At 53.5% G+C, this 25,904-nt stretch overlaps 8 protein-coding genes across 8 annotated transcripts; 2 read left to right on the top strand and 6 right to left on the bottom strand.

Moving 5' to 3' along the window:
- Positions 1-287: 287 nt before the first annotated feature.
- CLUP02_17468 (uncharacterized protein) lies at positions 288-3,093 on the bottom strand (the record flags this gene model as incomplete). The annotated part of the gene is made up of 11 exons (XM_049296378.1): positions 288-441; positions 494-636; positions 926-971; positions 1,087-1,105; positions 1,168-1,384; positions 1,436-1,978; positions 2,067-2,216; positions 2,293-2,499; positions 2,584-2,748; positions 2,870-2,914; positions 3,055-3,093. The coding sequence occupies 11 exons, from the start codon at positions 3,091-3,093 to the stop codon at positions 288-290; spliced, it is 1,728 nt and encodes a 575-aa protein (XP_049137602.1).
- A 71-nt stretch (positions 3,094-3,164) lies between these two features.
- On the bottom strand, positions 3,165-5,657 carry CLUP02_17467 (uncharacterized protein; the record flags this gene model as incomplete). Its single annotated transcript, XM_049296377.1, has 1 exon — positions 3,165-5,657. The coding sequence occupies one exon, from the start codon at positions 5,655-5,657 to the stop codon at positions 3,165-3,167; it is 2,493 nt and encodes an 830-aa protein (XP_049137601.1).
- A 23-nt stretch (positions 5,658-5,680) lies between these two features.
- Positions 5,681-6,056, bottom strand: CLUP02_17466 (uncharacterized protein; the record flags this gene model as incomplete). The annotated part of the gene is made up of 3 exons (XM_049296376.1): positions 5,681-5,870; positions 5,948-5,990; positions 6,032-6,056. The coding sequence occupies 3 exons, from the start codon at positions 6,054-6,056 to the stop codon at positions 5,681-5,683; spliced, it is 258 nt and encodes an 85-aa protein (XP_049137600.1).
- Positions 6,057-6,094: 38 nt separating this feature from the next.
- On the top strand, positions 6,095-10,972 carry CLUP02_17465 (uncharacterized protein; the record flags this gene model as incomplete). The annotated part of the gene is made up of 15 exons (XM_049296375.1): positions 6,095-6,155; positions 6,214-6,320; positions 6,403-6,507; positions 6,701-6,830; positions 6,903-6,947; positions 7,044-7,113; positions 7,170-7,188; positions 7,249-7,274; positions 7,342-7,520; positions 7,559-7,616; positions 7,681-7,746; positions 7,810-9,073; positions 9,128-10,716; positions 10,773-10,833; positions 10,898-10,972. 15 exons carry the CDS (start codon positions 6,095-6,097, stop codon positions 10,970-10,972), a joined length of 3,855 nt encoding a protein of 1,284 aa, XP_049137599.1.
- A 244-nt stretch (positions 10,973-11,216) lies between these two features.
- On the bottom strand, positions 11,217-12,314 carry CLUP02_17464 (TAP42-like family protein; the record flags this gene model as incomplete). The annotated part of the gene is made up of 1 exon (XM_049296374.1): positions 11,217-12,314. The coding sequence occupies one exon, from the start codon at positions 12,312-12,314 to the stop codon at positions 11,217-11,219; it is 1,098 nt and encodes a 365-aa protein (XP_049137598.1).
- Positions 12,315-13,986: 1,672 nt separating this feature from the next.
- On the top strand, positions 13,987-18,911 carry CLUP02_17463 (RNase3 domain-containing protein; the record flags this gene model as incomplete). Its single annotated transcript, XM_049296373.1, has 3 exons — positions 13,987-14,640; positions 14,698-17,211; positions 17,259-18,911. 3 exons carry the CDS (start codon positions 13,987-13,989, stop codon positions 18,909-18,911), a joined length of 4,821 nt encoding a protein of 1,606 aa, XP_049137597.1.
- A 367-nt stretch (positions 18,912-19,278) lies between these two features.
- Positions 19,279-23,075, bottom strand: CLUP02_17462 (methylenetetrahydrofolate reductase; the record flags this gene model as incomplete). The annotated part of the gene is made up of 11 exons (XM_049296372.1): positions 19,279-19,355; positions 19,621-19,784; positions 19,848-19,924; positions 20,025-20,170; positions 20,226-21,951; positions 21,976-22,020; positions 22,306-22,345; positions 22,418-22,624; positions 22,793-22,873; positions 22,927-22,984; positions 23,048-23,075. The coding sequence occupies 11 exons, from the start codon at positions 23,073-23,075 to the stop codon at positions 19,279-19,281; spliced, it is 2,649 nt and encodes an 882-aa protein (XP_049137596.1).
- A 1,547-nt stretch (positions 23,076-24,622) lies between these two features.
- On the bottom strand, positions 24,623-25,869 carry CLUP02_17461 (uncharacterized protein; the record flags this gene model as incomplete). The annotated part of the gene is made up of 2 exons (XM_049296371.1): positions 24,623-25,581; positions 25,719-25,869. The coding sequence occupies 2 exons, from the start codon at positions 25,867-25,869 to the stop codon at positions 24,623-24,625; spliced, it is 1,110 nt and encodes a 369-aa protein (XP_049137595.1).
- Positions 25,870-25,904: the final 35 nt, after the last annotated feature.

Genomic DNA, 25,904 nt, shown 5'->3' with positions numbered 1-25,904 from the left:
GTCTCCTGTATTCATACTTTACATAAAAAGTCAATTTGATCATCGCCCCCCGTGGATATGCTCCTCAGATACAGCCGTGTAAGACTGAAGGTTGTTTGCAGCATGTTGTTTAGGTTGAGGTGATGAGTTGTGAGGTACGCCGTGACAAATATTCATTACGATATGTGATTTCCCAGTTTCCCCTTATACCGAACCAATCCGTGTCTCGTAACCGTTTGGGTATATGGTTTTGGTGTTTGTGTTTTTTTTTTCTTTTTTTTTTCTTCAAACTCGAGGGTTTTTAGACTCTAGATCCCGCCGCCGCTCCGGTCGACGCTGACGTAGTAGGGATTGCTGGAGCACTGGTTCTGGTCGTTTGTTCTCCGGGAGAGGGCGGTGTATCTGAAGCTTACGGCGACGGCTGTGACGGCTGCGGTTACGACGATGAGACCTCGGTGGCGGCTGTGTGTGGACAGGTTAGTTTTCTTGTGTTGAATAATACAATGAAGATAACGAGGATGTCGGCGGGAAGTGTCGGCGGCTTTTTGGGAGGAGGGAGGGAGGGAGTGTGTGAGCGAGGAAGGGGGAGAAGACGTACATTGCCGGGCGGATCTGAGGGACGGGCATTGCGGCTTTGGGTTGCATGGTGACAGGTGGCTAGGTATGTTTTGCTGGACGGTAGCTGGATGAGGATGGTTGATTTTGTTCACGATGGGATTTTCACTTCTCAATGTGGTATTTCCAAAACTAGGTACATGAAGAACGAGCAGAAGATCGAGAAGGGGGTGTTCTCCAGTTAAGTAGACGGCTCGACGTCCTCGATAGCTCTTGGCCTCTTAGCTAGGTCCATCCCTAGCTTTGCCGGGGGGCGGCGGCGGCACACCAGCATACGTGGAGAGGAAGAGGGAGGGAGGGGAGGGGGGGGGGGCATCATCGGTAGACATACAAAGTGTTTTTGTTGGGGAAGGACGGGGAAGATGTCACTAGTGCCGCTTGGTGTGTGCGTCTTGTGTTCAAAGGAAGCTTGGGGATCGGACGGCTGATGGGTGATAGGTACAGTCTCTCTTGTCTTGGGGTACTTATTACTAAGATATGAGAAGAGAGGACAAAGGAACTGGAACTGCGGCTCAGATCAGCAGAGTGTGAGTGTGTTTGTGTCTAGACCCTGCCTGAAACTGGCAGACTGACAGACCGGGGATGGGAATCCTAAGAGGGGGGAATTTGACGTGAGGAACGAATGCCGTGGTATGGGTTTTGCGGTGCGGTCAAGGGAAAGGGAAAGGGAGATATTGCTGCTGCGAATAGGGAGAGACGGAAGCGAGACGTAGAGGCAGTGTGAGTGGGTGGTGTGTTGGTCTGGAACCGGTGGCGATGGGTACCTAGTGGGCAGTGGTACGGTGCTTTGCTAATGGTGGCGTGTGAGAACTTTGGCGGGGGGGAAGGGAGCTGAAGGCACACGGAGACATGGAGGGGGGAAGCGGGACACGCGACATGCGGGACACGCAGGTTGGCGGCGGGCGGTGCGGTATCTGATTTCTGGGGTCAGGGGATGTGATTGGGCGGTTGGGGTTTGGAGCTTGGCTGGTGTTGGGTTGGAAGCCGAGCCGAGACCTTGTCTATGGGGTAAATTGATACCTGCGCGCCCAGCTACCCTTATCCTGGGGACAGGGTTGCGCAGGAGGCACAGGTTTGAAGAGGTAATGGCGGTCAGTAGCTGAGCGGACGGACTAGGTATAGACGAGGAATAACGACGAAGCGTGACTGGGGATGTGAACAAGATTGAGGATGTAAGAAGACTGGGGATGTCTTGGGGACGTCGAATGAAGTGCATATTCGGACAAAAGGGAGATATTGTTTTACTGTAGTAAGATGTGTGTAATACTGCTAATGTACCTAGACTGGATGACTTTCTTGAGACGGCGCCAACTGGCGCCACGTGTGTGCACCTAGACGCAAGTCGCGCATGCATCCAATGCGTGATGCGAAAGCATGCGCTTTGCTGGTTTGGATTGTTTGATTTTAGAGTTGGGCCAAGTTTCAGCCGATGGAGGGCACGCAGGGAATAGAACTTGGAAACAAAGCCGCACTGATACGAACACCGCTAGGCTGTCGAGTAAGTCGATGATCCCGCTGAGTGCGGGGAGCTCTTTGGAAACATGCAGCTCTGGAGTGAGTGCTTTTGGGGTGGGATGCTTCGAAGCTTCAAGCTCTGGGAAGCTGGGGAAAGGAATGGGATGCTACGTGGATTGGCGGTTTCGAAGGCTACCCCAGAATGCAGGATGAGAATGAACTGACGATACTAAGTTTATGTACGCCGACTGCCAATCGGTAGTCCCCTAAAGCCAGGGAATCATCCTGTCCATTCCAACTTTTCGTTCCTTTTCCTCTCCTCTTTCGGAAAGGAGGGTGCTCGGACGAAAATGCATCAGTGCGGAACGACCCTTTTGGCAGCGGGCAGAGCTGCCCTACCTGAGGAACCTTGCTTCTGGAACAAGCTTTTCTGCGGGAGCTTCCTGAATCCTACCTAATGATGCGGCAATTGAAAAGTTCGTGGGGTGTGAGTCAGGGTTGAATAAGCTTATCAACTTATGATTCATGAGTGACCGAGGTTTCGTCAATGTCATCACATTTTGGGTAGAGTGATATGGTTCTGACACGATCCCTCGGAATGTTACCTCGGCAGCCGGCTTTTGGGGTAACGGATGAGTGGGGCCGGTATTCGGGGTCCGCTCCGGGGCTCAGCCCGACCTTCAACTTCCACCACCTCACCTATAGGTACGTGCCTTTCAGAATACCACGTGCATGTATTGCAATTATTTAGATTCACAAATGCTCAAATCAGACATGGAAGCAACGTATCAGCATGAAATGGAAAAGGCTGGCTCCTGACCGTCCAGTTCACGGTCAGTTCATAGAGCTGATCTGGAGCATTTTTCTGGCAATTTAGTCCGTGTTAATGTGAGGTACCCAAGGTCAACAGCACACTATACGGTGTAGAGAGTTTCCTACAAGCCCTAAATTCTCATCTCAAAACGCCTTATCTCCCTCCCTCGTCGCATTTTGACTTGGACAAACCCCAAGATTATTCGTACATGTGCTCCAAGAAGCCGCCATTTTATTCCACCACCATGCCTGGGTCCGAGCTCATCCACCCTCGAAACTCTTTTCTAACCCTCCTGTGAAGCTCAAGCGGCGAATGAGTCACGAGTCCAACCAAACCACTTTGTAAGCCGTCTTCCCATGCCATGGAGCATGACGGGATCGATCTTGAGCACCGGGTGCGGCTTGTGGAAGATGATCGCCCCTTTATCGCCGGATCCACCTCTTGATCCTCGCTCGAACCGCACCGCCGATCCGCCGTTGTTGCTCGCAACGAAACCAGCATCACATAGAGCGTATACGAAGTCGTCCCATGTGATGTTTCTCGGCTTTGTTTGCGCATCGGGGTACATGAGGTGGACCACTCCAAGAGTGCGCGGGGAGACACGAAGTCGTGTGACGGGCTCGATAGAAAGTGTGGCGATATCGGGAGACTCCGGGTCATCTACCGACTGGGAGCTCGAGGATGAGTTGTCGGGGCGGGTCTTGACTTTTTCTCGTTGAGTCGTCTGGACCAGATCAGCTCGAATGATTCCCTCCGTCGCTGTGCTTCTGTCTAGAAAGGTGTCTGGGGCAGGCTTTTCGGCCTCGGTGATCTTGGCCATGATCTCTTCTTCTTCTCGAGCGATCGCTTCCAGATATTCTGGCTTGTTCTGGACAAGCACAACACTTAGGGTCTCTTCGATGGTTTCCGCTTCAAGGCCAATTCGTTCGAGATCTTTCCGAATAACGTTCTCCACTTCCTTGAAGAATCCCTCGACAAAGCCTCGCATAGTCTGGCTTTGCTGCAGCCATGCCTTGTTTTTCACGCCGCTGGGAGCTTTTCCTTTGTAAAAGCCGTCTACAAGGGGCTTCCCCAGCTTCTTGAGTTCTTGCCATGAGTGTTCTTTGGGCTTATTATCCTTCATATAACTCCAAATTCCACGCTTCTCCGTCCGAAACACGTCTTCAAATTCCCTGGAGGTGTTCCGAGGTCGATTGAGGCGCAAAGAAGTCAGTGACTCATGAAGGGCGGAAATGTCTGCCATTTCGCGCAGGAGGAACTCATTAAGACGGGCTGCTTCCTTTCTGTCATTTTTGGCCAGATGATCGTCAATCATTGCAAAGAGGATAGCGTGATCAATGTGTGTCTGGTTGTCAGGCTTGGCCAACATTTGATGGAGACACCAATCGAGCGGGTCTTCCTCTAGAGCTTCCTTTGTGTATGGATTCGAGTCCCGCGACACGCCGGAAAGGATCGTCTCCAGGGACACGCCAGGTCTCTTGGGCAGTTTGTAGTATTTCTCCTGTCCCGGAGACCAGGGTATGAGACATTTGAAGCGAGCAGTCCGCTCTATGCCTTGATCGTTGAGGAGAAGCTCCAAAGCACCAAGTGCCAGGTCGTACTTGGGAGGGATTGACTGGCCGGGATGCGTACTGTCTGAAAATTTGTCGCGTAGATCCCGCACATGCTTGCACTCAACCTCAATCCAGTACCACCAGAAGTATCGATGATACTCCATATAGATGTGGTCAGCCACCATCGCTGCCGCGTACTCTGTATCTGCCGCGCGATATAGCGTGGTGCTGAAGAGACCCTTGATTTGCCGGCGAAGATATCCTGGGTCGCACTGAAGATTGATGAGATAGTCGATTGCCTCTTCCTTGCGCGTCTGGGCCATGGATAAGATGTAGTCCATGTCGAGCTTGGGAGGCCGAGAGAAGGCTAGGTTGGTGTAGGGAGACCAGAGCTCCTTCTCCCCGGGGTGTCGGAAACCAATTGACGTGAGATCTCTCCACTTATCCGTTCCCGCACTGGCACTTGCAGCATTTGCACCCTCAAGAATGTTATCCGTGATTCTGGAAAGAATCTGCATGAGGAAGGTTTGGGCTTCGAGTACAAGTCGCGCCCGAGGGAAGCCTAGAGTGTATCCGGTGTGCGCCTGTTGGGCTTTCCAGTCGACAACATCGCCGTATTGTGGTCCGGACATGACGACGCATTTGGCAGAGAACTCGACGTCAAAATATCCGCAGGCCCATGATGACTCCATCTGATGACAGTCTAGCGCAGCGAAGTCCTCTGGCGGATATAGAGTTCGATAATGAAGGAGGGCGAACAGGACGGCCGGGCTCGTCTTGAGCACTTCGACATTGAGCCATGGAACCAAAAGTTGGCGTCGCCTTTGCGCAGTTCGCTCACCGAATCGAAAGCTCTCGTCACTGTATCCGTATCTGGAGTTGATCCACTGCGATTCCTCGAGCTCAGGCACGGCCTTGTGCAGCAGCTCGCGACGTTCTTCCTGGCTTCGCTTCCGCCAGCGGCTCATAAGGAGATCAGCATGGGAGCGCAGTCGATTGGTGATGTGCTTTCTGCTCTCCTGAAGTGCTTTGACGTATGTAGACGCTATTTTGATTGCAGAGGTATCTGAGATACTGTGATGGTAGGAATACCTGTACCCACGCTGTTCGCTCTCAGTGTAGTACCCTGCCTGACATTTGGAGCAGTCATGTGGCGGTGGTCGTATGGATCGTTCGAGTTCTCCTGATTTGCATCGCCAGCCCTCCGGTATCTTAACGAACTTGGGGCGTGTATCCGACATATCTAATTCAAGTGAATGCGGTATCATTGTTCGGTGTAGGAGTTTGTAAAGTTGACGGCAGAGGCACCCTCAAGGTTTCCCATCAAATGCGTGCCCGAAAGAGTGGTAGTCGTCGAGGAATTTTGGGAGAAAATTATGTTGATCGAGGTGAAGAAAATTGAGAAGCTGGCGTTGTAAATTCGGAATTTGAATTCTTTTAGGAAGCCACGAGTGCTGGAAGTAAGGTAAGTAGCCATCAGTCGGACGACTATTACCGTTGGAAGCTGAGGCATCTACCTTAAGCACTGAACAGCGAGTGGGGCCAGTATTCTGGATTCTTCATCCTCCCGTCCACTGTGTGAGCTGTTAGAAGAATTCTCTATTCAATGCCGTACAAATGAAGTACATGCGATCAGCCATTGGTACTAGAAAGGTTCCAGCACCATTACAAGCTCCCAATGATAGATATCAATGCATTGATTATGGGAAACCGTAGAGGAACAGCCGTCATTACATCACGTCGATACGCTCAGAACATAAAATTTTGCCCTTGTCCTCTGTTCTGACATGCGATCAGGTAAGGTGCTTATGCTCCCATGCTTTTGTTTGCCAGTCAAAATTGAGCCCCCGCTCAGTATGAGTGTACAGTGGAGGTGGTATTTCTTCGATGCATCTTTCAATCAGGTAAGATGCGTTTTCCCAACAGAAGGGATGGAGTTATGCTCTTCGTTCAAAAGTCGCTTTGTCAAACCTGCCGGTCTGGAAGTGGGGCCAAGCAGACCGGACCTCCAGCTCTCGGTCCACACAGCGGCGGCCGGCCGGAACGGAGCTGGCAGCTGATCCCCGGGCGTGGTATTTGGAGGCACCTCAGGTAAGCACAAGGTACGTCACCCGCTTCCCCCACTTTTGGCCACCCGAGCAGGCAACAGCGGCACGGAGGCTAAAGTATCGATGAGTCTTGGGAAACCTTGGTTATGTGCGGTGGTTTTTGAAGAGGTCGCCTTACTACAAAGCCACGAGGAGAAGATACTTTGTCCATTTTCCCCCCCATCTGTTGATGGTAGGCCTGCCAGTACAATAGGGTGACCCTTTCGTGGCTTTCTTCAATTCCTACTGCCTGGTTTGGGCTGATAGGCGCCCACCAACTCTATCCCGCATCGTCTTCAGTTACTTTGAAGAGGAAGGGGAACAGAAGTGTGTTCGGGGTCCGCTGTTAGCCGTCTTCTGTCGCCTAGATTGGCCTCTTTTTGCACTCACCTCTGAAAGCTCTGAAAGACTCACTGGCTGCCAATGGTTCCTCTCGGTTTTATTGTATGTGGCCACTCCGGAATGCTGGGAGCTTTGTCCATCTTTATGTACCTTAAGTACTGGAAGTAATGCCACAGCTGTATCCCTGCCCCTCACAAGGTGTAAGCCGAGCCAGATCAAAGCACCTCAACATACCAGTCATGTCTGCACCCGCAGTAGAGTCACTCAAGTCACGAGTTGCCTACCTAATACCTGGTCATCCAGTCATCTGTCTCGTTCCCGCAGTCTACTCACCGTACCCAATGTCCGAACACTTGTACCTAGTTTGGTAGAAACCCACGTTGGTTGTCTGCATAACTCCTAGACACGGTCTCATGTCACCGGGGCACAGTGAAGGTACCTTTTCTTACCCCTCCATCCATGCTTCTCATCTTCCTGTCAACCTTCACTGTCACAGCTTCATTCTTTTCCTCCTGATTACATCGCATTCTCGTTGCCCAAAAACCACCATCATACAGCATCGCAATCCATCAGGCGATTCTCGCGAGCGGCTTCTCTCCAGTCATCTCCTCTTCGACGCTCTTGGTAGGATAGCCGCGTGGCTGAGGCAGCCGGCGGTGTTTGGAACCGCGCTGAGTGGCATCTGACTCCCTGGACCTTGCTGCCTGGACAAGGCTACGCACCCCCGCCAATCTTCATCTTTGGGTATCCAGACTGCGAACTGGCGGACTTGTTGCCTTGCGATTCTTCAACTCTTTTGACCACGCTTTTTCGCCCAGCTAGTTTCGATTGCCAGAGAAGCTACTCATACCTTTGGTTGCTACTCTAACTTCGACGTCGTCAATCTCCCGGCTGCTTTGGTGTCAGTCATCATCGGTGTGAGAGCTCAGAGGACCAGATCCTCCTCATCTCAACATTAACTCAGTTCCCGTTGCCTATGTCCTGATCTCTTCGCAGCAATGGCCTCGGACGAGAACAAGGCGCCACCAGCGGCTGCAGACAATGATTGGTCACCTGTAGTCATGGACTGGTGGGAGGCCCCTCAGGACGGAGATCAAGAAGAAAGCCGGGGCGGTGCTCAAGATGAGCCCGACCGCGGTATCACGTACGTTGGGCCTCCGCTCCGAGAGCAAGCTGCTGAGGAGCCTTTGCTTGAGCGCTTGGCTACAGAGCTATTTCCTATAGCAACATTCCGTGAAGGAACATCTCCCGAAGAGACAACTGATATCCCGGATGCCTTTGCAGTCGTTGATGTCCCGTCGCAGACACTCGATACCTTCAGTAACTTTGTACGATCGCAACAGGGACCACGCGCCACTGAGAACAATATGCCGCACAGTCAGGCTCGCCGATACTCCCAGTTCCTTCTCCACGACATTCAGAATGAACTCAACGAAGGCGATACCTTGATCTTCGTGGACTTCCCTGCTCCTGCGAATCCAGCAGACAGCGTTGATTGCTTCATCTACGCATGGAACTCGGTCCGATTTCGGATGCCCTCTGAGAAGCTCCTGGCCACTGGATCCTCCAAGTTCGCGGAGATGCTGAATCCTACCTACCAATTCCGTGTCCAGCGTCGGCGCAAGATTGCCAAGAATCTTCCTCCGGGCATCAAATACGTCTTGGACCTTACCCCTCCTTCCGAGGGCGATGATCTCGTCTTTCAGATGACTGAAGCCTCGCTGACACCGGGCATCATGAGCTGGTGGACAGCTTTCGACAAGCACGATGTTGACGACTACGTCGTGCGTGGCCATGACGATATCTGCTCTTGTTGGAAAGAAGCAAAGGTCGATAGCTTCAACACGATCATCGACAAGATCTCAGCGAGCGAAGCGTCCCGAGATGAGAACAAGGAACGGGACCCGGAGATGGAGTACGCCATCAGTTCGGCTATCAGAGAGAGTCTGCGCGATGTCATTCCAGAGAACGGCAAGAATAAGGAGAGGCTGTACAGTGAGGACAAGGGATTGGCTGCCAGGGTTCTGGAGAAGAAGTCTAGAGGAGACTTTTCTGCTCCCGCAGTTCCCCCCTATAGACGCATCCCGGACTACTGCCCGATCCGCCATCGCGTCAACATTCTGCGCCTCATGTGCATCATTGCAAACAAGCGAGTTTTCATCGATTCGGCCGCTCGAGTTTGGACCCTGGTGGCAGTTGCCAAGATTTTGGACTGCACCACTGTTGTGGTGAGTTTCTTCGCCACCCTAACCGACTTTGTTTGATTCTAACATGATCAATAGCGCGATCTAGTTCTTCAGTGGATCACGTCTCCCAACAATACCTCCTTCATCGAAGTGTTGCCCGAAGAGAGTCTTCAACTCGGTGTCGCCCTGAAGCTGGAGGCTGTCACCCGCTCAGCGTTCCGAATCCTGGTGAATGAGCTTGCTCTGGAAGAAGCCGCCGATGTGAAGGGAACGCCCAAAGCCGCAACCTACACCGTTTTTGGACGCAAGCGTCACGATCCCGGCGACGACTTGAACAACCTCATCCAGCACGCGGCCAGAGCCATGGTCGAGCGCGTCTCGTGGCCCGTCAACCAGCTGGTCAGCGAGACCATCTTCGACGATCTGCAAATTCCGGAGTGGACGCGGTTGCAGAACCTCATCAGCATGCTCTCGAGCTGCCCAGATGACCCCGTCGTGGTCAAAGCCAAGGTCTCCGCGATGACGGTATCGTTTACGCTGAAGACTCTCTGGGAAAACCACGTGGTCTACAAGTTGCTTAGAAAGCCTCTTGACGCCGATGATCTCCAAAAGATTGACGACCACCGAGCCAGCTACGTCGACATTCAGAACTTTAACCGCTTCGAAATCATCTACAACCAGTTCAACAACGTGCAGAAGGCTCTGTGCACTTTCATGTACGAGACGGTCGGAAACAAATGGGCGTCTCTGTCCGAAATATACACTTCAAGCGCCTCGGGCCAAATGAATGTGTACAAGTTGGTCACGACCTTGTGGGACCACTTGAAGGAGGTCCTCGTCGCGCACCCCGAATTCGCCTGGGACGGCGCCTGGATGGCCGTTCTGAACCTCCCTCGCCCCCTCTCCATGAAGAACCCGTTCGACACCCGCGAATTGGATATGATGGGGGCCTGCAGATACGCGTTCGACACCCGCGAATTCCAAAAACCCCTCCAGGACTTCCTCAAACCGTTCTACCAGGAATGCGTCCGTGCCGACTTCGAGATTAGGATGAACTTGACGCCGCACTTGCTGCTGAAGCTGCACCACAACGAGTTGAAGTTCTTGCCTCTCTGGGCCGGCGGTAACGACGACGGTACCGGAGGCGTGTTTGAACACTCCCTGCCTCCTGCCGATTATGGTCCGGCCGGTCCGGGACCAGCCTATCACACTGGTATCACGATCCCCTCGGATGCCTCGAGCACCTCGGGCTCGGTGAGCAGCGTCTTGAGACAGCTTCGTCTGGAGGGAAGCGGCAGCACCGTCGGACCTGGCAGCGTGGACGTGCAAGACGGCATCTCGACCGTCTTCAACCCGAACAGGGTCATCGCCGACGACGTCTCGATCCGCACAGAGTCCTTCACGGACGGGGGCTCGGAGTACGGCAACGCCAAGTTCGCCATCCCCGCAGACGGACAGTCTGTGGCTGAGGCCATGAGCACAATGGTACTCGATGAGAGTCACGACCAGTCGGACGCGGGCACCAGCATCAACTTCGATACCGACGCTGACGAGGACGACGAGGTGATGACGGAGGTTGGTCCAGAGGACAGCCGCTCTCGCGAACAGACTCCCGAGTACGTCATTGAGGGTTCCGGTGCTCGCGCGGCATTCTCCTCTCGCGAGAATCAGCCGGCCTCTGCTGCGTCGTCTTCCAAGAGCACCGCTTCTTCTTCCCTTCTTGACGACGACGATGATTTAGTTATGGTCTAGATCATTGTATCGGAAATGCGGGGTTCAGCCAGATACTCATGAATAACGATGTGGACTTGGAATTTGTTTGAGGCGTTTTGGCGGAGTACTAACAATTTGCATTAAGATTGCCAGGGTGGCAGATTCATACTGGATTACACAGGGAACAAAAAGGGGTCTACGGTTGATGACACTGGCTCTCACTTATAGGGCAGCACAGATGAGACCGGATGTCTGGGCAAATGCGTTAGATGTTGATAATGCTGTATTGAATACAAGAATTCAATGAAGCCTTCTTGCCGTTCTCACCATAATGTGAACTCCCAAGGCCGTCGTCGTGTCGTGCGTGGTGGTATCCTCCTACGTTCTTTTTGGTCTATGCATCAAACTCTTCCAAATTACATACTCCCACCCGATTGCCCGAATCCCCATTCCTGATCCCCCTTCTTGAGCCTCAGCCCCTGTTTAGCGTGTTTCCTGAGCCCTTTGGATTCGCCTCGACAAACTCGTCCCACGCTCTCGCCTTCATCGTCTCCTCGTCCGCCTTGTCAAAGTCATCTTCGTTAGGCTCCGGGCGGTGCCAGCTCGCGTCGCCGCCGCCCTCGATGATGCCGCCCCGACGCGCCTCCTCGTCAAGGTACTCGTCGATGCTCATCGTAGGCAGATTGTGGCCGGGGCGGAAGACATCTTTGGTCATCTGTTGTCTGTTCCCGACGAGCGTGAATGGCTGCAGCGGCTTGCCCTCCGTAGACAGTATGGGGCCCCCTTGCCCAAACATGCTCTGCAGCCGGCGCGGGGGCTCGAGACGCTCGGTGTATCCCGCAGCGCCGCGGTCTTCGGTGCGGCGGCGCTCGTCCTCCTCGACGGACGTCGGCGAGGGCATCAGCGGCACCGTGGCCTGGGCCAGGACCTCGAGCTCACGGTTGATACCCTCGAGCCCCTGGAACGCCATGTGCGCCGAGTATGCGACGTGCGCGAGGTGCAGGTCGCGGGCGACCTCGTCATCGCCGTCCTCGTTCTGGTAGCGCGGGTTCCGGCGCAGGGCCTCGAGGCGGTCCTTGAGGGCCTTTTCCGACTTGAAGTTTGCGATTTTGGCGTCGCGGCGCTTGGCGGGGTCGTTGGTGCCAAGGGTGGAGAAGGCGAGGGGCTCGTCGGTGTAGCGCTCATAGAGCATCTTGTTCGTGTCGGTCAGGAGGTCGTAGGAGTCGAGGGCGCCGAGAAAGGTCTCGTAGGACTCGCGGGCGCGCTCGAGGGCGACGCGGCGCTCGATGGGCCGGCGGGAGGGGAGCTTCTGGTGCAGCTCGGCGAGGTGGTATGTGATGAGGAGGTAGGGGAGCGAGGAGGTGGAGAGGTCCTCAAGGGACTCGTTGGAGGAGAAGAGGGCGGCGCGAGAGACTAGGTCGAGGCATGTCTCGTACTCTGCGATGGCGGTTTGGAGGTCATCGAGGTAGGTCGGGGAGGAGGCCTCGTAGGAGTTTTCGAGGGTGAGGCGCTTTCTCTCAGCCGACGTGAAGACGGATTTGAGTGTCTGGGGTTGATCCTCGTCTGCCATGATCGCTGTTCGGACTGTGGTTGTTGGCTGTCGGGAGGTGTCCGTCCAGAGCGTCGTTTGTTGCTTGGTAAGGTAAGTAGTGGGGATGGATGGAGGGGTGGAGGGGTTGGGGGAGAGTGTGAATTGGAAATTGCGACGAGTTGCAGGGAATACGAGAAGAAAAGGTCGAGGAGAGACTTGTGGCCCAACACAAAGGGTGATAAAATCAAGCTGCAGCGACGATCAAAGTATCATAAGCTGTGGCGTGTGAGGGGATTCATAGCTAGCTTGAAATTTACTGCAACGGTTCGCCTCTTTGCGCTTAGAAGAGGCTATCGAGAATTGGCACCAAACTTTAGGTTCCGTCGTTCCAAATCCTTAGGTTAGGTTGAGTGGCGACTTGCATTCTCGGCAAGGGTCCTTATCTTATCTAGGGGACCACCCACCACATCCCACCTCAGTGCTCGCTCATGGCGACGGCGGGGGAGCTGAGAGATGGAAGGTGGGGTAGTAACAGGGGTCCATGTCGGCAGAGCTCTCGACCGAAGGGCAAGCTGGAGGTACCTACCTAATGCTTACAAACATCAACCTCAGATTCCGTGAGCTTTATAAACAGCAACTCTTCAAGAGAGACAGCTCACCAGATAAAGCAGCATTCCTGTTCACACCCCCGCCTGAGTCGTCACCTAGACGCCTTTCCATGGAGAAACAATAATTCAAAATGCTCGGGCCTTGTTGAAAGAATCAACCACCCAGCTCCATGGGCATTGTTTGAATCTTGGCTCATGGGAAATATGGGCGAAATCTTCACCTTCGATTGCTTGCCTCATGCTGCTTGCCGCGCCATGCCGGCAGCAATCGGAGTACAGATGTATCCTAGACTGACCGGTACTCTCTTGATGGTTTCCATTTTCCTATCTCTAGTCTTGTTTCTAGTTTCTATTTCAAGAGTTTCGATTTTTGATACCGTTACTGCTCGTAACATCCAAGACATCAAACTTCCTTCTAAGCTGGTTCAGTTTCGTTGTGAACACCTTTGCTTCGTTGAGAGTCAAATCACCATTAGGAACAGCGCCATCCGATGCATCTGGAGCGGGTTCTTTCCCGACTTCTCTGGCACTCACACCTTCCATTCTTGAGTGGAAATACGGGAAGGTAGACGGCCAGAGTTTTCTCCCCTTCTCATATCATATCCTTCTACCATCACCTTCCCTCACTTTTCCCTCCATTACGTCCACTTCACTTCGGCCCTCCGGCCTTCGCCTCATCAGACACCACAAATAAGCCAGACGTCACCAGCTCTCAACACATAGGCTGAGGTGAAACTTGTCTCACTGAGAGGTGCCTATTTCTTTACATGCCCTTCTCCATGAGCTCTCAAGACTCTTTGGCTCACACTATTTTTCTTACCTCCTGCAGTGATCTGCTTCTCCTTCGATTTGGCGTCAAAGTTGATGATTGGCGTTGACTTTTGCGCACTTCCGCTGCCTTGAACAGAGACGGAGTTATTTGAGAAGGAGCCATCCCCCTCTGGGTTGATGCGGTGTCGCGCTCTATTCCCATTCATCTTGCATCCACTCTCCACGAAACCTCTCTGCCTCCCGATAACCCAACGCCATCATCTGCAAGTGTGTTCCCTCGTCAACAACGATACTGAGGCACACAACTCTTCTCACAAAGTATTCGCGCAGATATGGAGACATCTAAACGTCAAAGAATCGGGGATTGGCCTCTCATCGACGGCCTAGGGGAGCTCTACTTGACTCCCCTTCCCTCGAAGCCCTCGACGCCTGTGGAGAGAAGCCATAAACCGCCTTCGACGACCGGACTAGGAGGAACCTGCCCGGCAATAGAGTTTTCCACCAAGCTACCCTCTCCGAGCTGTTCAACCGCGACTTCCTCCAGGCATGATTCCGTTGTCAACACAGACGACGTCGAAGAGCAGGATCAGGCAGATGAGGATGAAGAAGATGACTATCGTCGCTGGAGTGTCAACCCTGAGAGGCCGCGAAAGATCTCAGAGAAGAAGCGTCAGGACCACGCCAAGTTCCAGTCTTGGATCGAATCGAATCAAGCCAAGGTGCTTGAGGCAGCCTCAAAGACCAAGGCACCGACGCATGGTTCTGTTGCATACTTGTTGAAGGAAAGTGAGAACCGAAGAATTATTCAGAGTCCTCGCGAGTACCAGATCGAGCTCTTCGAAAGAGCGAAACAGAAAAACATCATCGCAGTCCTGGACACGGGCACCGGCAAGACCTTGATTGCCGCTCTTCTGCTTCGTCACATACTTGAGAAGGAGGTCGAGGACCGCGCACACGGAAAGCCTAAACGTACGGCTTTCTTTCTGGTAAGCCCTAGTAGACTGATGGCCAGCAATTGTCCTCAGACTAACGTATTCATGCAGGTTGACAAGGTGTCGCTGGTCTTTCAGCAGCACGCGGTTCTCGAGTGCAACCTGGAGCATTCTGTCGCCCGGTACTGCGGTGACATGGTTGACGAGATGTGGTCAAGCGAGTTCTGGGCTAAACAGTTTGAAGAGAACATGGTCGTGGTTTGTACTGCGGCCATTTTGCAGAAATGTTTGATGCACTCTTACATTTGCATGCACCAGATCAACCTCCTCATCTTCGACGAAGCACATCATACGAAGAAAAACCATCCCTACGCGCGCATCATCAAGGATTTCTACATCAGAGAGCCCGAAAAGGAGAAGAGACCCAAAATTCTCGGCATGACTGCGTCACCGGTTGACGCCCAGACGAACATGAAGGTTGCCACTGCTCAACTAGAGTGCCTCCTACACAGCGAAATTGCAACCGTCTCCGAGGAATCGCTGGCTTTGAATCCCAACCAGCGGAAGATTACAGAGAGGGAAATCCACTATACGCCTCTAGTGAGATCGTTTGAATCGGAACTCGTGCAGAAGATACGGGCACTTGTTCGCAGGAACCAGCTCTTTGACAAGGAGCTCCAATGGACTACCACCGCCATGGCGGAACTCGGTCCGTGGGTAGCAGATCGCTTCTGGAAGCTTTACCTTACCGACAACACGATTGCACGACTGGCGAACAGAACAGATATCAACTACTCAGGTTTCGACGGTAATGGCAAGCAGACAGCAGCAGTCCAAAAGCTTCGGGATATCATCCAAAGTCACAACTTTAAGCCACCCGCACTGTCTTTGGATGATGTGTCCAGCAAGGTCCTCCGCCTTTGGGACGAGCTGAAGGTCCGATTTTCTCAGCCAACTGATCATCGGTGCATCGTATTTGTGGAAATGAGACTCACTGCAGTGATGCTCGCCGAGTTGTTCAAGCAGGACGGCATGGACTTACCACACCTCAAGTCGGCAGCACTCGTCGGCAGTCAGGCCTCTGCAGGTCTCGGCAACATGTCTTTCAAGGAACAGCTTTTGACCATCACAAAGTTCAGGCGGGGTGAAGTCAATTGCATCTTTTCTACCCAAGTTGCTGAAGAGGGAATAGATATTCCTGCCTGCAATGTGGTTATGCGATTTGACCTTTATAAGTCCGTCATTCAGTACATTCAGTCGAAGGGACGCGCAAGACAACAAGATTCAGAATACCTTTCCCTCGTCGAGATAGGCAATGGAAGACATACTCGAGCGGTAGCGCAAGCCACGTATGATCAAAGCGTTCTCCGCCGATTTTGCAGTGCGTTACCGGAGGACAAGAAGATCATGGGCATGGACATCAATGCCAGCGTGATGCAAGCAGAGTTGCACTACCAGACTTACACCATCAAGGAGACCGGCGCCAAGCTGACGTGGATGTCTAGCCTAGAGGTGTTGGCCAACTTCGCATCATCACTGCGCCAGTCCAGCGATGAAGTCTTGATGCCAGAGTATGTGGTGACCAACCAGGGACAATCCTTCATCGCCGAGGTTCAGTTACCGGCAAAGTCCCCGATTCTTAGCATGACGGGAATGCCACACAAGAGGAAGCAGGCTGCCCGCTGTTCTGCGGCATTCGAGCTGTGCAAGGAGCTAGTCAAGAAGAAGTACATCGATCTCAACTTACAACCAATCTTCACCAAGAAGCTACCTGCGATGCGAAACGCCCGTCTAGCAATCAGTTCCAACAAAAGGGCAGAGTACAGGATGCGTACCAAGCCTGAAATATGGTCACGAGTTGGTGTTTTTGATCATCTGTACGTCACAGTACTGGCACTTGGTTCGCCAGACGCAGTTGGCAAAGAGTCGAAGCCGCTGCTTCTCCTCACCAGAGAGAAGTTGCCCGACCTTCCTCCTATACCACTGTTCTTTGGAAACGATCAGAAGTCTAATACTTTCATCGTGTCCCTGCCGAAGCCGATCAATATGTCTCCCGCAAATTCAGAGCTTCTGAAGAAGTTCACCCTTCGTGTTTTCAAGGACGTTTTCAGCAAGGAATACGAAGCTGCGGTCTTCGATATGCCTTACTTCCTCGCTCCGACCGCACAGAGTCATTCCGCCGACTATCAACATGCCGACGCAGCTACACTAGTTGACTGGAACCACCTTCAAGCGACCAACGACAAAGACTATCTAGACTGGGACGACAGCACCTCAGATGAGTTTTTTACTGACAAGCTCGTAATCGATCCTTACGCGGGATCTCGCAAGCTACGCTTGAGGGGAGTTCGCAAAGACCTGAAGCCAATGGATCCCGTGCCCGATGGCGTTCCTGACCCTGGCCACAGGCCGTGGCGCGACTCAGCAGTGGAGAAGAACATCAAGGAGTACAGCGTCAGTCTCTGGATGAAAAGTCGTCTTAAGCGAACATGGCGCGATACGCAGCCTGTGGTCGAGGCCGAAGTGATCTCACTGAGACGCAACTTGCTGGATGACTTCGTGGAGGCCACAAATGGAGAGTCCAAGGTCTGCTACGTGATATTGGAGCCCTTGAGGGTCTCGACTGTAAGTTCAGCTCCCTCTAACCGAACTCATAACCTAACTATCCCTAGTTACCTATGGAGACAGTCGTCATGGCATTCACATTTCCTGCCATCATTCATCGCATGGACCAGGTCTTGATTGCCCTCGACTTGTGCAAGTTGCTCAAGCTCGACATCCGGCCTGACCTGGCCCTCGAAGCCGTCACCAAAGACTCTGACAACAGTGACGAGCATGACGCAGAGAAAATCAACTTCCAAGGGGGGATGGGCAACAATTACGAGCGCCTGGAGTTCATTGGCGATACTTGCTTGAAAATGGCCACCACTATCGCCCTCTTTACCAACAATCCAGACAACAATGAGTTCCAGTATCATGTCGAGCGTATGCTGTTGATCAGCAATCGGAACCTCTTGAACAAGGCTATCGACCGGAACTTACAGGAATACGTGCGATCAAAATCCTTCAACCGCCGCAGCTGGTATCCTCAGGGTCTCCGTCTCATCCGAGGCAAGGAGGGCACTGTTGATGTCAACCATGCTCTTGCGGACAAATCCATCGCTGATGTCTGCGAAGCCCTGATCGGCGCCGCGTATCTCACGTTCAGCGATTCGAACGACTTCGACATGGCCATCCAGGCAGTCAGCGCCATGGTGAACGATAAGAACCATCGCATGACCTCATGGGCAGACTACTACGCAGGGTATAAGCCTCCCTCTTGGCAGACAGAGCCAGCCTCCGCAATGTACCGGGATGTGGCCAGACAGGTCAAGAACAAGATGGGATACGACTTCAAGTCACCTGCGCTGCTGCGAAGTGCCTTTAAGCATCCGTCGTGCCCTCATAATGTATGCTCTCTGCCCAACTACCAGCGTCTCGAGTTCCTCGGCGATGCTCTGCTCGACATGGTCTGCGTAGACTTCCTCTACCACAAGTTTCCCAGCGCGGATCCGGAGTGGCTGACCCGCCACAAGAGTACCATGGTCAGCAATCGCTTCTTGGCCTGCCTCTGCGTGAAGCTGGACCTCCATAAGCACATTTTGACGGCGCAGGCATCGTTGCTGAGCCAGACTCAAGAATTCGTTGCCGCTCTCAGATTCGCCGAAGAGAGCGCCAGAGAAGAAGCTCTAATGGAAGCAGTTCAAAACGGAGCTCCCGCCGACGGAGAACAAGGAAAAGAAGCGCCGGTGACCAAAGCTACAGGGAATGCCACAACCGCCGCCCCGGTGAGCTACTGGCAACACGTAGAAGACGCGCCCAAATACCTCTCCGATATGATGGAAGCGTACATCGGCGCCGTCTTCGTGGACTCGGACTACGACTTCGGCCAGGTCCGCGCCTTTTTCGAAGCCCACGTCCGGCCCTTCTTCACCGACATGTCCCTCTACAGCGACTACGCCCTCAACCATCCCGTCACCAACGTCTCGCACATGCTTAGCAACGATTTCGGCTGCGACGGCTGGCGCCTCATGACCAACGAGGTCGTGCCGCCCGTCGAGGCCGGCGCTGGTGTCATTACCGAGACGCAGGTCCTCTGCGGTATCATGATCCACGGGCAGGTGTACTTCCACGCCACGGCTGCGAGTGGACGGTACGCCAAGGTCGCGGTCGCCAAGGTGGCTATTATGAAGTTTACGGATATGGATAGGGAGGCGTTTAGAAAGGAGTTTGGGTGTGATTGCCAGGATGCGGAGGGTGAGTGTGGCACACAGCTAGTTAGTTGATCATGGAATCGCCGCCTGAGATTGGGAGCGGCGATATGAGATGGGTTTCATGGACAAGGAATGGAAGTGATCCGGAGGGGCTCATGATGGATTGTCATCCAGGTCATCCACGTCGAGCCGCTCAACCCAGTATGGGTAATCTGCGCCGCCGATACACGATTCTCTAGGAGCTCGCTCTGCTTACGGCGCCCTCATGAAAAGATACAGGCGTTCTTCTAGCGAGGACTTCATACCGCTCCCTATAAAAGCGAAGACAGCGAGGACAGAGATAGAGCGGCATGTTAACACAGAATGAAGACTCGTTACCCCCTCACCCCTGCCTCCGTCGTGAACAAGGTTCAACGTAGTTTCATCACAGAAGAGCATATCACCAGGTTGGGAAGACGCCAGAAGTGTAGTTTGAGGAAACAGTCGAGCCCAAGTTGATTTGGCTCTGAAGATAGACTAGACGACGACACTAGTCCACAAAGTTCCCTCCATCCATCCTCACCAACTCATCTTTCCCTTTTTTTGGACGCGCCGCAGTCACCTCATGCTGCAGTCGTGATCAATCCTTTTTCCTCCTCCCTTCCTACGTTTCGTCGTCATTTCCCTCATTCCATAGCATACACGGCTTGTGTTGCTGCTATCCAACGTGAAAAAAGAATTCCGAACACGCTTGTGACAAACAAAAAGAGAATTCGTCTCTAAGTATAAATAAAAAACAGACCCGTGTTGAAACTCCTTGCTCTCTGGTTGTTTGTGTAGTTCTCCCGGACCATTTTCTTCTCGTTGGGGAAAAGAAACTTGTGGTCCGTTTGTATGGGGGTATCGTTGAGATATATGCATTTGCTCCGTTGCTTTCCCTTCCTGTCCGTTTCCTCTTCTCCTTGACTTTTGTTGTGTGGTGTGGTGTGATTTGTGTGTTCGGTTTTTGGTTTCTCCTCATGCATTTACCGCTTGAATGCCATGGATAGAAACATGCCACTTGAAAAAGTTTTTTGTTGAAAAAACAAAGTTGACCCCCTTTTGCCCTGTTGAAAACGCCGCTCATGATGCATACTTAAGTAAATAGTAGTAAAGGGGGTGTGTTAAACACAAGTCAGAATGAATCGTTCGTTAGTTTGCCGCAACTGCGGCGGTAGGAGCGCTGCCGTTGGTTTGTTGTTCCTTGACGGCGCCGTTTGTCTGAGGCTCAGCCGAAATGTCGCTGTATTCCTTGACCTCAAGGCCCTCGAGCAAGTCGAAGAGAGCTGTCTTCTGGTGGAAGTCATTGTTCACTGGGTAATGTTAGCATATGTGCTCGGCACGATCAAAATGACGAGCAAGACTCACCAATGTTGATGAGGTACCATTCGTTCATGATACGCTCAACAAGGGTTCTACTGGGAGACCCAGCCTCGAAGCAGTGTGCCCAGTCGATGCCCAAGCGGAAGGCCTCGTCCTTCCAGGCCATGAAGCTGATACCCTCGACAATTGTGGGCTGGACAATCTCCTTGCCCGGGAAGACACCCCATGTAACAGCGTTGGGGCTGTCATTTGAAGCGTTGTACTTCAAGTTGCCATTCTTTGTGGTGGCGTAGTAAGTCATGTCAGGGTTCTTCTCGACGCGGGCAACGATCTCATGGTACACATCGGGGTGAACGAGGAGTTCGAGGTAAGCCTTCTGGTAAACGTAGCCGTTTGCCGGTCCCCAACCGTGTACTGGATGGGTCGACTTCACGCCGTCGACAGCAGGTTGCGAGTTGATGGTCAGGAGGCCACGCTTGTTCAGTCCAATGAGCTCTTCGCGAATGGGATCGGCTTCGCTAGTGAGAGGTGCCTCACTCCAAGGCAATGAGTCCAGCTCCGTCTCAAGGTATCGGACGAAGATGTTGGCAATGTCCTTCACTGACTTGGGCTCGCCCCACTTCTTTCTGTTCTGCTCGTTCGTACCGGTCAAGCCAATGCCGTAGGCATCCAGCTCACCGAAAGCGGGAGACCGAGAATCACCCCAGCGTCCGTTGGGGAACTCGTCCCAGTCCTGGGTACGAAGAACGTAAGACTTGTTACGGCCCTTCCAGAAGATGGGGCGTACATCCTCCTCTCTGCGTCCGTGGGCCAGGGACTGCTTCCAGGGAAGGGCATGCTTCACAGGGCGGTCGCTCGTGGGCATCCATTCCAATTCCTCGAGAACCATTCTGGTGGCCTGGGCCAGGTTCATGGTGTAGAAGTGCAGGTGGTGAATGCCAGCAGCAACGATCTTCCGGCACATCTCGGCGACCAGACCCTTACCGACCTCTCTAACAGCAACGTCGTCGTTCTTGATAGGCTCCAGAGCAGCCATCCACTCCTCAGGCACCTTGCAGTTCATGTGCTTTGCGCGGCGCAAGAAGCTGGAGTAGGTGGCAATTGGCATAATACCGGGAATGATGGGGACGGTAATGCCACGTTCGCGAACCTTGCCGACCCAGCGAACAAAGTTGTCACCGTCGTAGAACATCTGTGTGACAATGAAGGTGGCGCCCATATCGACCTTCTCCTTCAAGTGGTCCAGCAGCTGCTCCTCGTCCTTGTTGTCGTCGCAGCCCTCGGGGTAGCCAGCGACACCAATGTCGAAGTGGTCGTGGTAGGTGGCACGAATGTGCTTGACCAAGTCCTTTGCGTAGCGGAAGCCGTCGTCGGTGGCCTCCCACTTCTCCTGCTCTCTTGGGGGGTCGCCACGTAGGGCTAGGATGTTGGTGCAACCAGCCTTGTAGGCCTTGCGCAAAGCGTCGTTGACCTTTTCCAGGCCCATGTCGGTACAAGTCAAGTGCATGCAGGTCTCGAGACCGTAGATGGACTGTGCCTGGAGGACCATCTCGCAGGTGAGCTCGGCGATGCGGCCGCCAGCACCCCATGTAATATCGATGAACTTGGGACCGAAGTGGTACATGCGCTCCATACGATCGTAGAGGTTCTGGACACCCTGAGCCGTCTTAGGAGGGAAATACTCGAAGGAGAAGGAGGGCTCGCCCGTCCTCCGGGACTCGTCGAGCATAGCCTTGATGTGCATATTGGCGGTTGTGTAGGTGGAAGTTTTCTGAGTGGTTCAAAGGCAGAGCACAGGTGGAAGTATGGCCGCCAAAGGGCTCGCTAGAATCGCCGGGTGCTAGAAGCAAACTTGTCAGACTCAATTGACTAGAGGAAGCAAAAACGAAGAGCAGATTGTGGGAGCGAGAGTCCCATATGGAAAAATGAAGCTATTTAGAAGTGGCGTGGAAGTGCCCTGGGTAAGGGAGACAAAGTGGCGGAGAAGCTAGAAGTAGCGGGGTGGAAGTGGAATGGTGGGCGGTAGGAATGGAATGGTGGAGGGGTAAAAGGCGCGTGTTTAAGGAACGCCAGGAGAAAAGTCTAGACATTCTGAAGCAAGGGAAACGAGAAGTCAATAACTCACCAAACAATCTCGTTGGCTCAAAGCGTATGGTACGTCTCTTCTAACACACCGATCCCCAGATCTGCGCAGTATACAATTTCCCAGATGTCCCAAGAAAAGAAAAAAAAGGCACTTGAAGGGAATTGGACTTTTGAGGTATGAAGGGAGGAGAAGTTTGGAAATTTTGCAGCACCGGCCGAGATGTGCTACCTCAGTGCTCAAGTCCAGGAAAGTAACAGACCGGGGAGAAGTAGGAGAAAGTGACGGAGGGTAAAGGTACGTAGATACGGGTGGCATCGAGTTCCAGACCCTCTTACCCTTCCCAGTGCTGGATCCCACGCTTTTGCTGCATCAGAGCTCCGAACAAGGAGGGAATCTACGCATGAGAGGGTCCAATGATTGGCGACTGCCCCTCCATTGCGAGGTACGTGGGTACCTAAGGTACATTTCACTGGACCTCTCAGAGATCCATCATCCATGGATGGTAAGGTAGGGACGGATGTCGCACCGAGCACCGCGAGTCTTCCATGACTCTTGGAGAGTAAGAGTGAGAGTAAGAGTGAGAGTAAGAGTGAGAGTGAGAGTGACTCTGAGACTTCCATTGAGCGAGTGAGTCCCCCCCACCTTACTACCCTCAGTGACCCTCCATCGATGAGGTGATCGTCCCTGCCCTGTGCAACTGCGGGGTGCGGCAGAAAAACTGTCAAGTCTCCGTAGAGGTGCTCACTCTGTAAGGTACGAAAAAAACTTGTGTTTCTTGAACCTTCCGTCTCATTCATCTGTGCTCTCATTACACAAAACAAGGTCGTTGTGTGAGTGAATACTATCTATTCCAAAGTCCCTTATGGCAAGGACTCACATTGGTGACTGTAACAGGTGTCCTGATGGCATGTGCCCGAGGTGACGAAAGGACCGGATACTTTCTCGCCCGCCGCATCCCTTCACCGCCAGACGGGACGACCTACGTCAGGTACACTGCACCCTCACAAAGTCACAACCCTCTCCCATGCTTCCCCGACACACACACAGAAACACACATGCATACCTCTACACACCACTATACACCAACCAAGCCAGCCGCTTTCGCACCGTGGAAGTTTATTCCAACCAGGGCTTTGCCTTCCCATCCTCGGGTCCGTCGTCGGCGGTCGGCCACTTCCAGCCTCTGGCGCCTCGCGCGCTCCACACAAGAGCCCACCAGTCTCCGACTGTTCGTCCTCCAAGAGCCTCCATACTGCGTAGCTCCAAGAAGGGTCTCCATTTCTCCAGATACCGCACCCTTCTGCTACTCGATCTTTTTTGTTTTAGTTTCTACCACGTATTACGTGATTGCACACAGATGGGGTTTGTCAACTAGTATGATTGGCGGATCTCTCGCTGAAACGCCTGCAACCCGTTGGCTCAAGTTTCTCTAAACCAACAAAACGGTTTCCCAAATCTCGGGAAACAGGAAACGGGAAACCGGGAAAAACGGGGAGATCAAAACACCAAGTTCCTTCGCCCAAAAGTATAAATCAAGTCGCCGCAAAGGCTTGTTGGGCAGTACATCCCGGGAACCCTTTTTCGGAATGGCGATCGTTGGTCACATTCAGTTGCGGTCAGTCACCCACATGGCAGAGGCAGAAGTCCTGTAAAACAAGGGATGGGATTCTGTGCCATGCCTCTCGACTGGATAAAGTTGGTGCATCGGGAAGCTTTTGATACTACATCGGGCCATCGCAGTAAAACCCCCCGTCACACCAACGACCGATATCCCCGGATCACTGCAACCGAGTCCGACGGTGACAACGGCGCAAAGCTCCGAAGTAGTTTGTAACGCACAGGACAACACAGTACGCGCGACGCTTCTCTCAGATCGGCCACTGAGAGTTCAGCAACACCATTTTGCTCTCCCTGCGGAACGTTCAAATTTCGGAGCGACTGACTTGCTCCCGCATTTTGCTTCCAAGCGAAGCCAATAAGCTCCGGCCAAGCATCTCGCCTTCCGCGACTACATGCACTAGCCCGGCCGCCCGTCTGCTGCATGTCGCGCATCTAACCTCAGTCCGGCTGCGCATGCTTCTTCTGGCCCATCCGTTCGTTCGTAGAGAGATGCGAGCTTGATGCTGATGCCTAGCAAGTCCCAGCTCGAACCCGGCATTGACTGTGGCAACGGACTTTTCTCAAAGTGAACGGAGCTTCACTTTCTCCGACTGGGGTGTCAAGAGTTCACGGGTGAGTCCAGACTAATCCTCGGCAATACTCAAGTAGTGGTTATGCCAATAGTATTGGTTGGACTCTTGATTTCGCCTCTCAGTCGGTCTAAATGCACTCTATATGCCTGCGACCTGCAAGACGCTTAAACGGCATCAGTCAAGTCAACCACACTGCCCGGCCGCATCTCCAATGCCTTGGCACCCCTTAATGACCGCCACCTATTGCTCTGAGCAATAACACTCCTATCAAACAAGAACCACCACCTCTCAAACAGTACCTGACCAACCTCCCAGCTCGACGCATCATACGGGTCCCCACCCCATATACGCGCCCCTTCGCTAGAATCCTCCAGGTCGTACGCAAAGTTGACCAGGCCCAGCTGGCCCCGAGCCGCAGGCGGTCTCGCCCCGTCAGGTAGACTGAACAGGTTGATGATCCGATCACGAACGTCGGGCCACGGCAAGAAATCCATGATGGGGTGGTGAGGCACCAGCACCTGCGCCGCCGTCGGCTTCCACGTTGCGGGCAGCTGCTCGACCGGTGTGCCCGCGCCCACATTGAACGGCGACGTCGCCGCCGGATCCCACATGACGGATTCGGAGCCCAGTCGCGTGGCCACTCGCAGCAGTCCGGTGAGGAGCTTTAGGTCGCTCAGGGGCAGGAGGTAGCTGTCGGAGAACTCTGACGGCGAGAGGGACGCGCCGCTGTCCATGAGGGACGCTGGGTCGATGGTCGAAGGCGGACTGGGCAGGACCGTCATCGTAGTCTCGCCGCTGTCTGAGCCGTGGTCGAACATTGGTAGGTTCGTGCCGTACAGCAGCTCCGATATCGAGCTGTCGTCTGAGAGATCGGCTGGCCACGCCGTAGATGCGTCCAGATTGAATCCCACAGTAGCGCCGCCATCCGGGTCAGCGTTCAATGGAAGGCGGCGGTCTGCAGCCTGCTCAATCGGGTCGACGGCATCAGGAACGGGTGGAGCAGCAGCAGCCGCTGCCGGAGGAGGAGAGCCGCCGTGGTCGACGCATGTCTCAGACACCCGATGCTCTGGGCCATCGGCGCGCCTCTTCTCCCTGGCGAGGCGGTCTTGTTTCTTGCGTTCGCCTATCCTTTCAGAGTAAGTAATCTTGTGAGTCCCTTTTGATGCAGTCGAGATGTGACAACGATGCGCCATGCAGTAGAGTGCATCTGACCAAACGATGGGAGTTTCCGGCGAGGCGGTGAAAAGCAAGACAACGTACGGTATCTGCGCTGGGCCAAAACATTCAACACCCGCTTCCTCTCCGGTGCGTCTTCGTCGATATTTGGCACGTCCAGGGCGGGAGGTGCCTTGGGGAGTCGTTGCCGCGTTCTGGGGCGGTTGCTGTAAGTCGTGGGGACAGCCGAGCTCATTGTGTGCTGCTCCACTGCCAAGAGGTTTCCTATGA

The sequence above is a fragment of the Colletotrichum lupini genome, chromosome 10, assembly GCF_023278565.1.
Source record: "Colletotrichum lupini chromosome 10, complete sequence".
Classification (NCBI taxonomy): domain Eukaryota; kingdom Fungi; phylum Ascomycota; class Sordariomycetes; order Glomerellales; family Glomerellaceae; genus Colletotrichum; species Colletotrichum lupini.
This window is presented reverse-complemented; position numbering and strand designations above follow the sequence as displayed.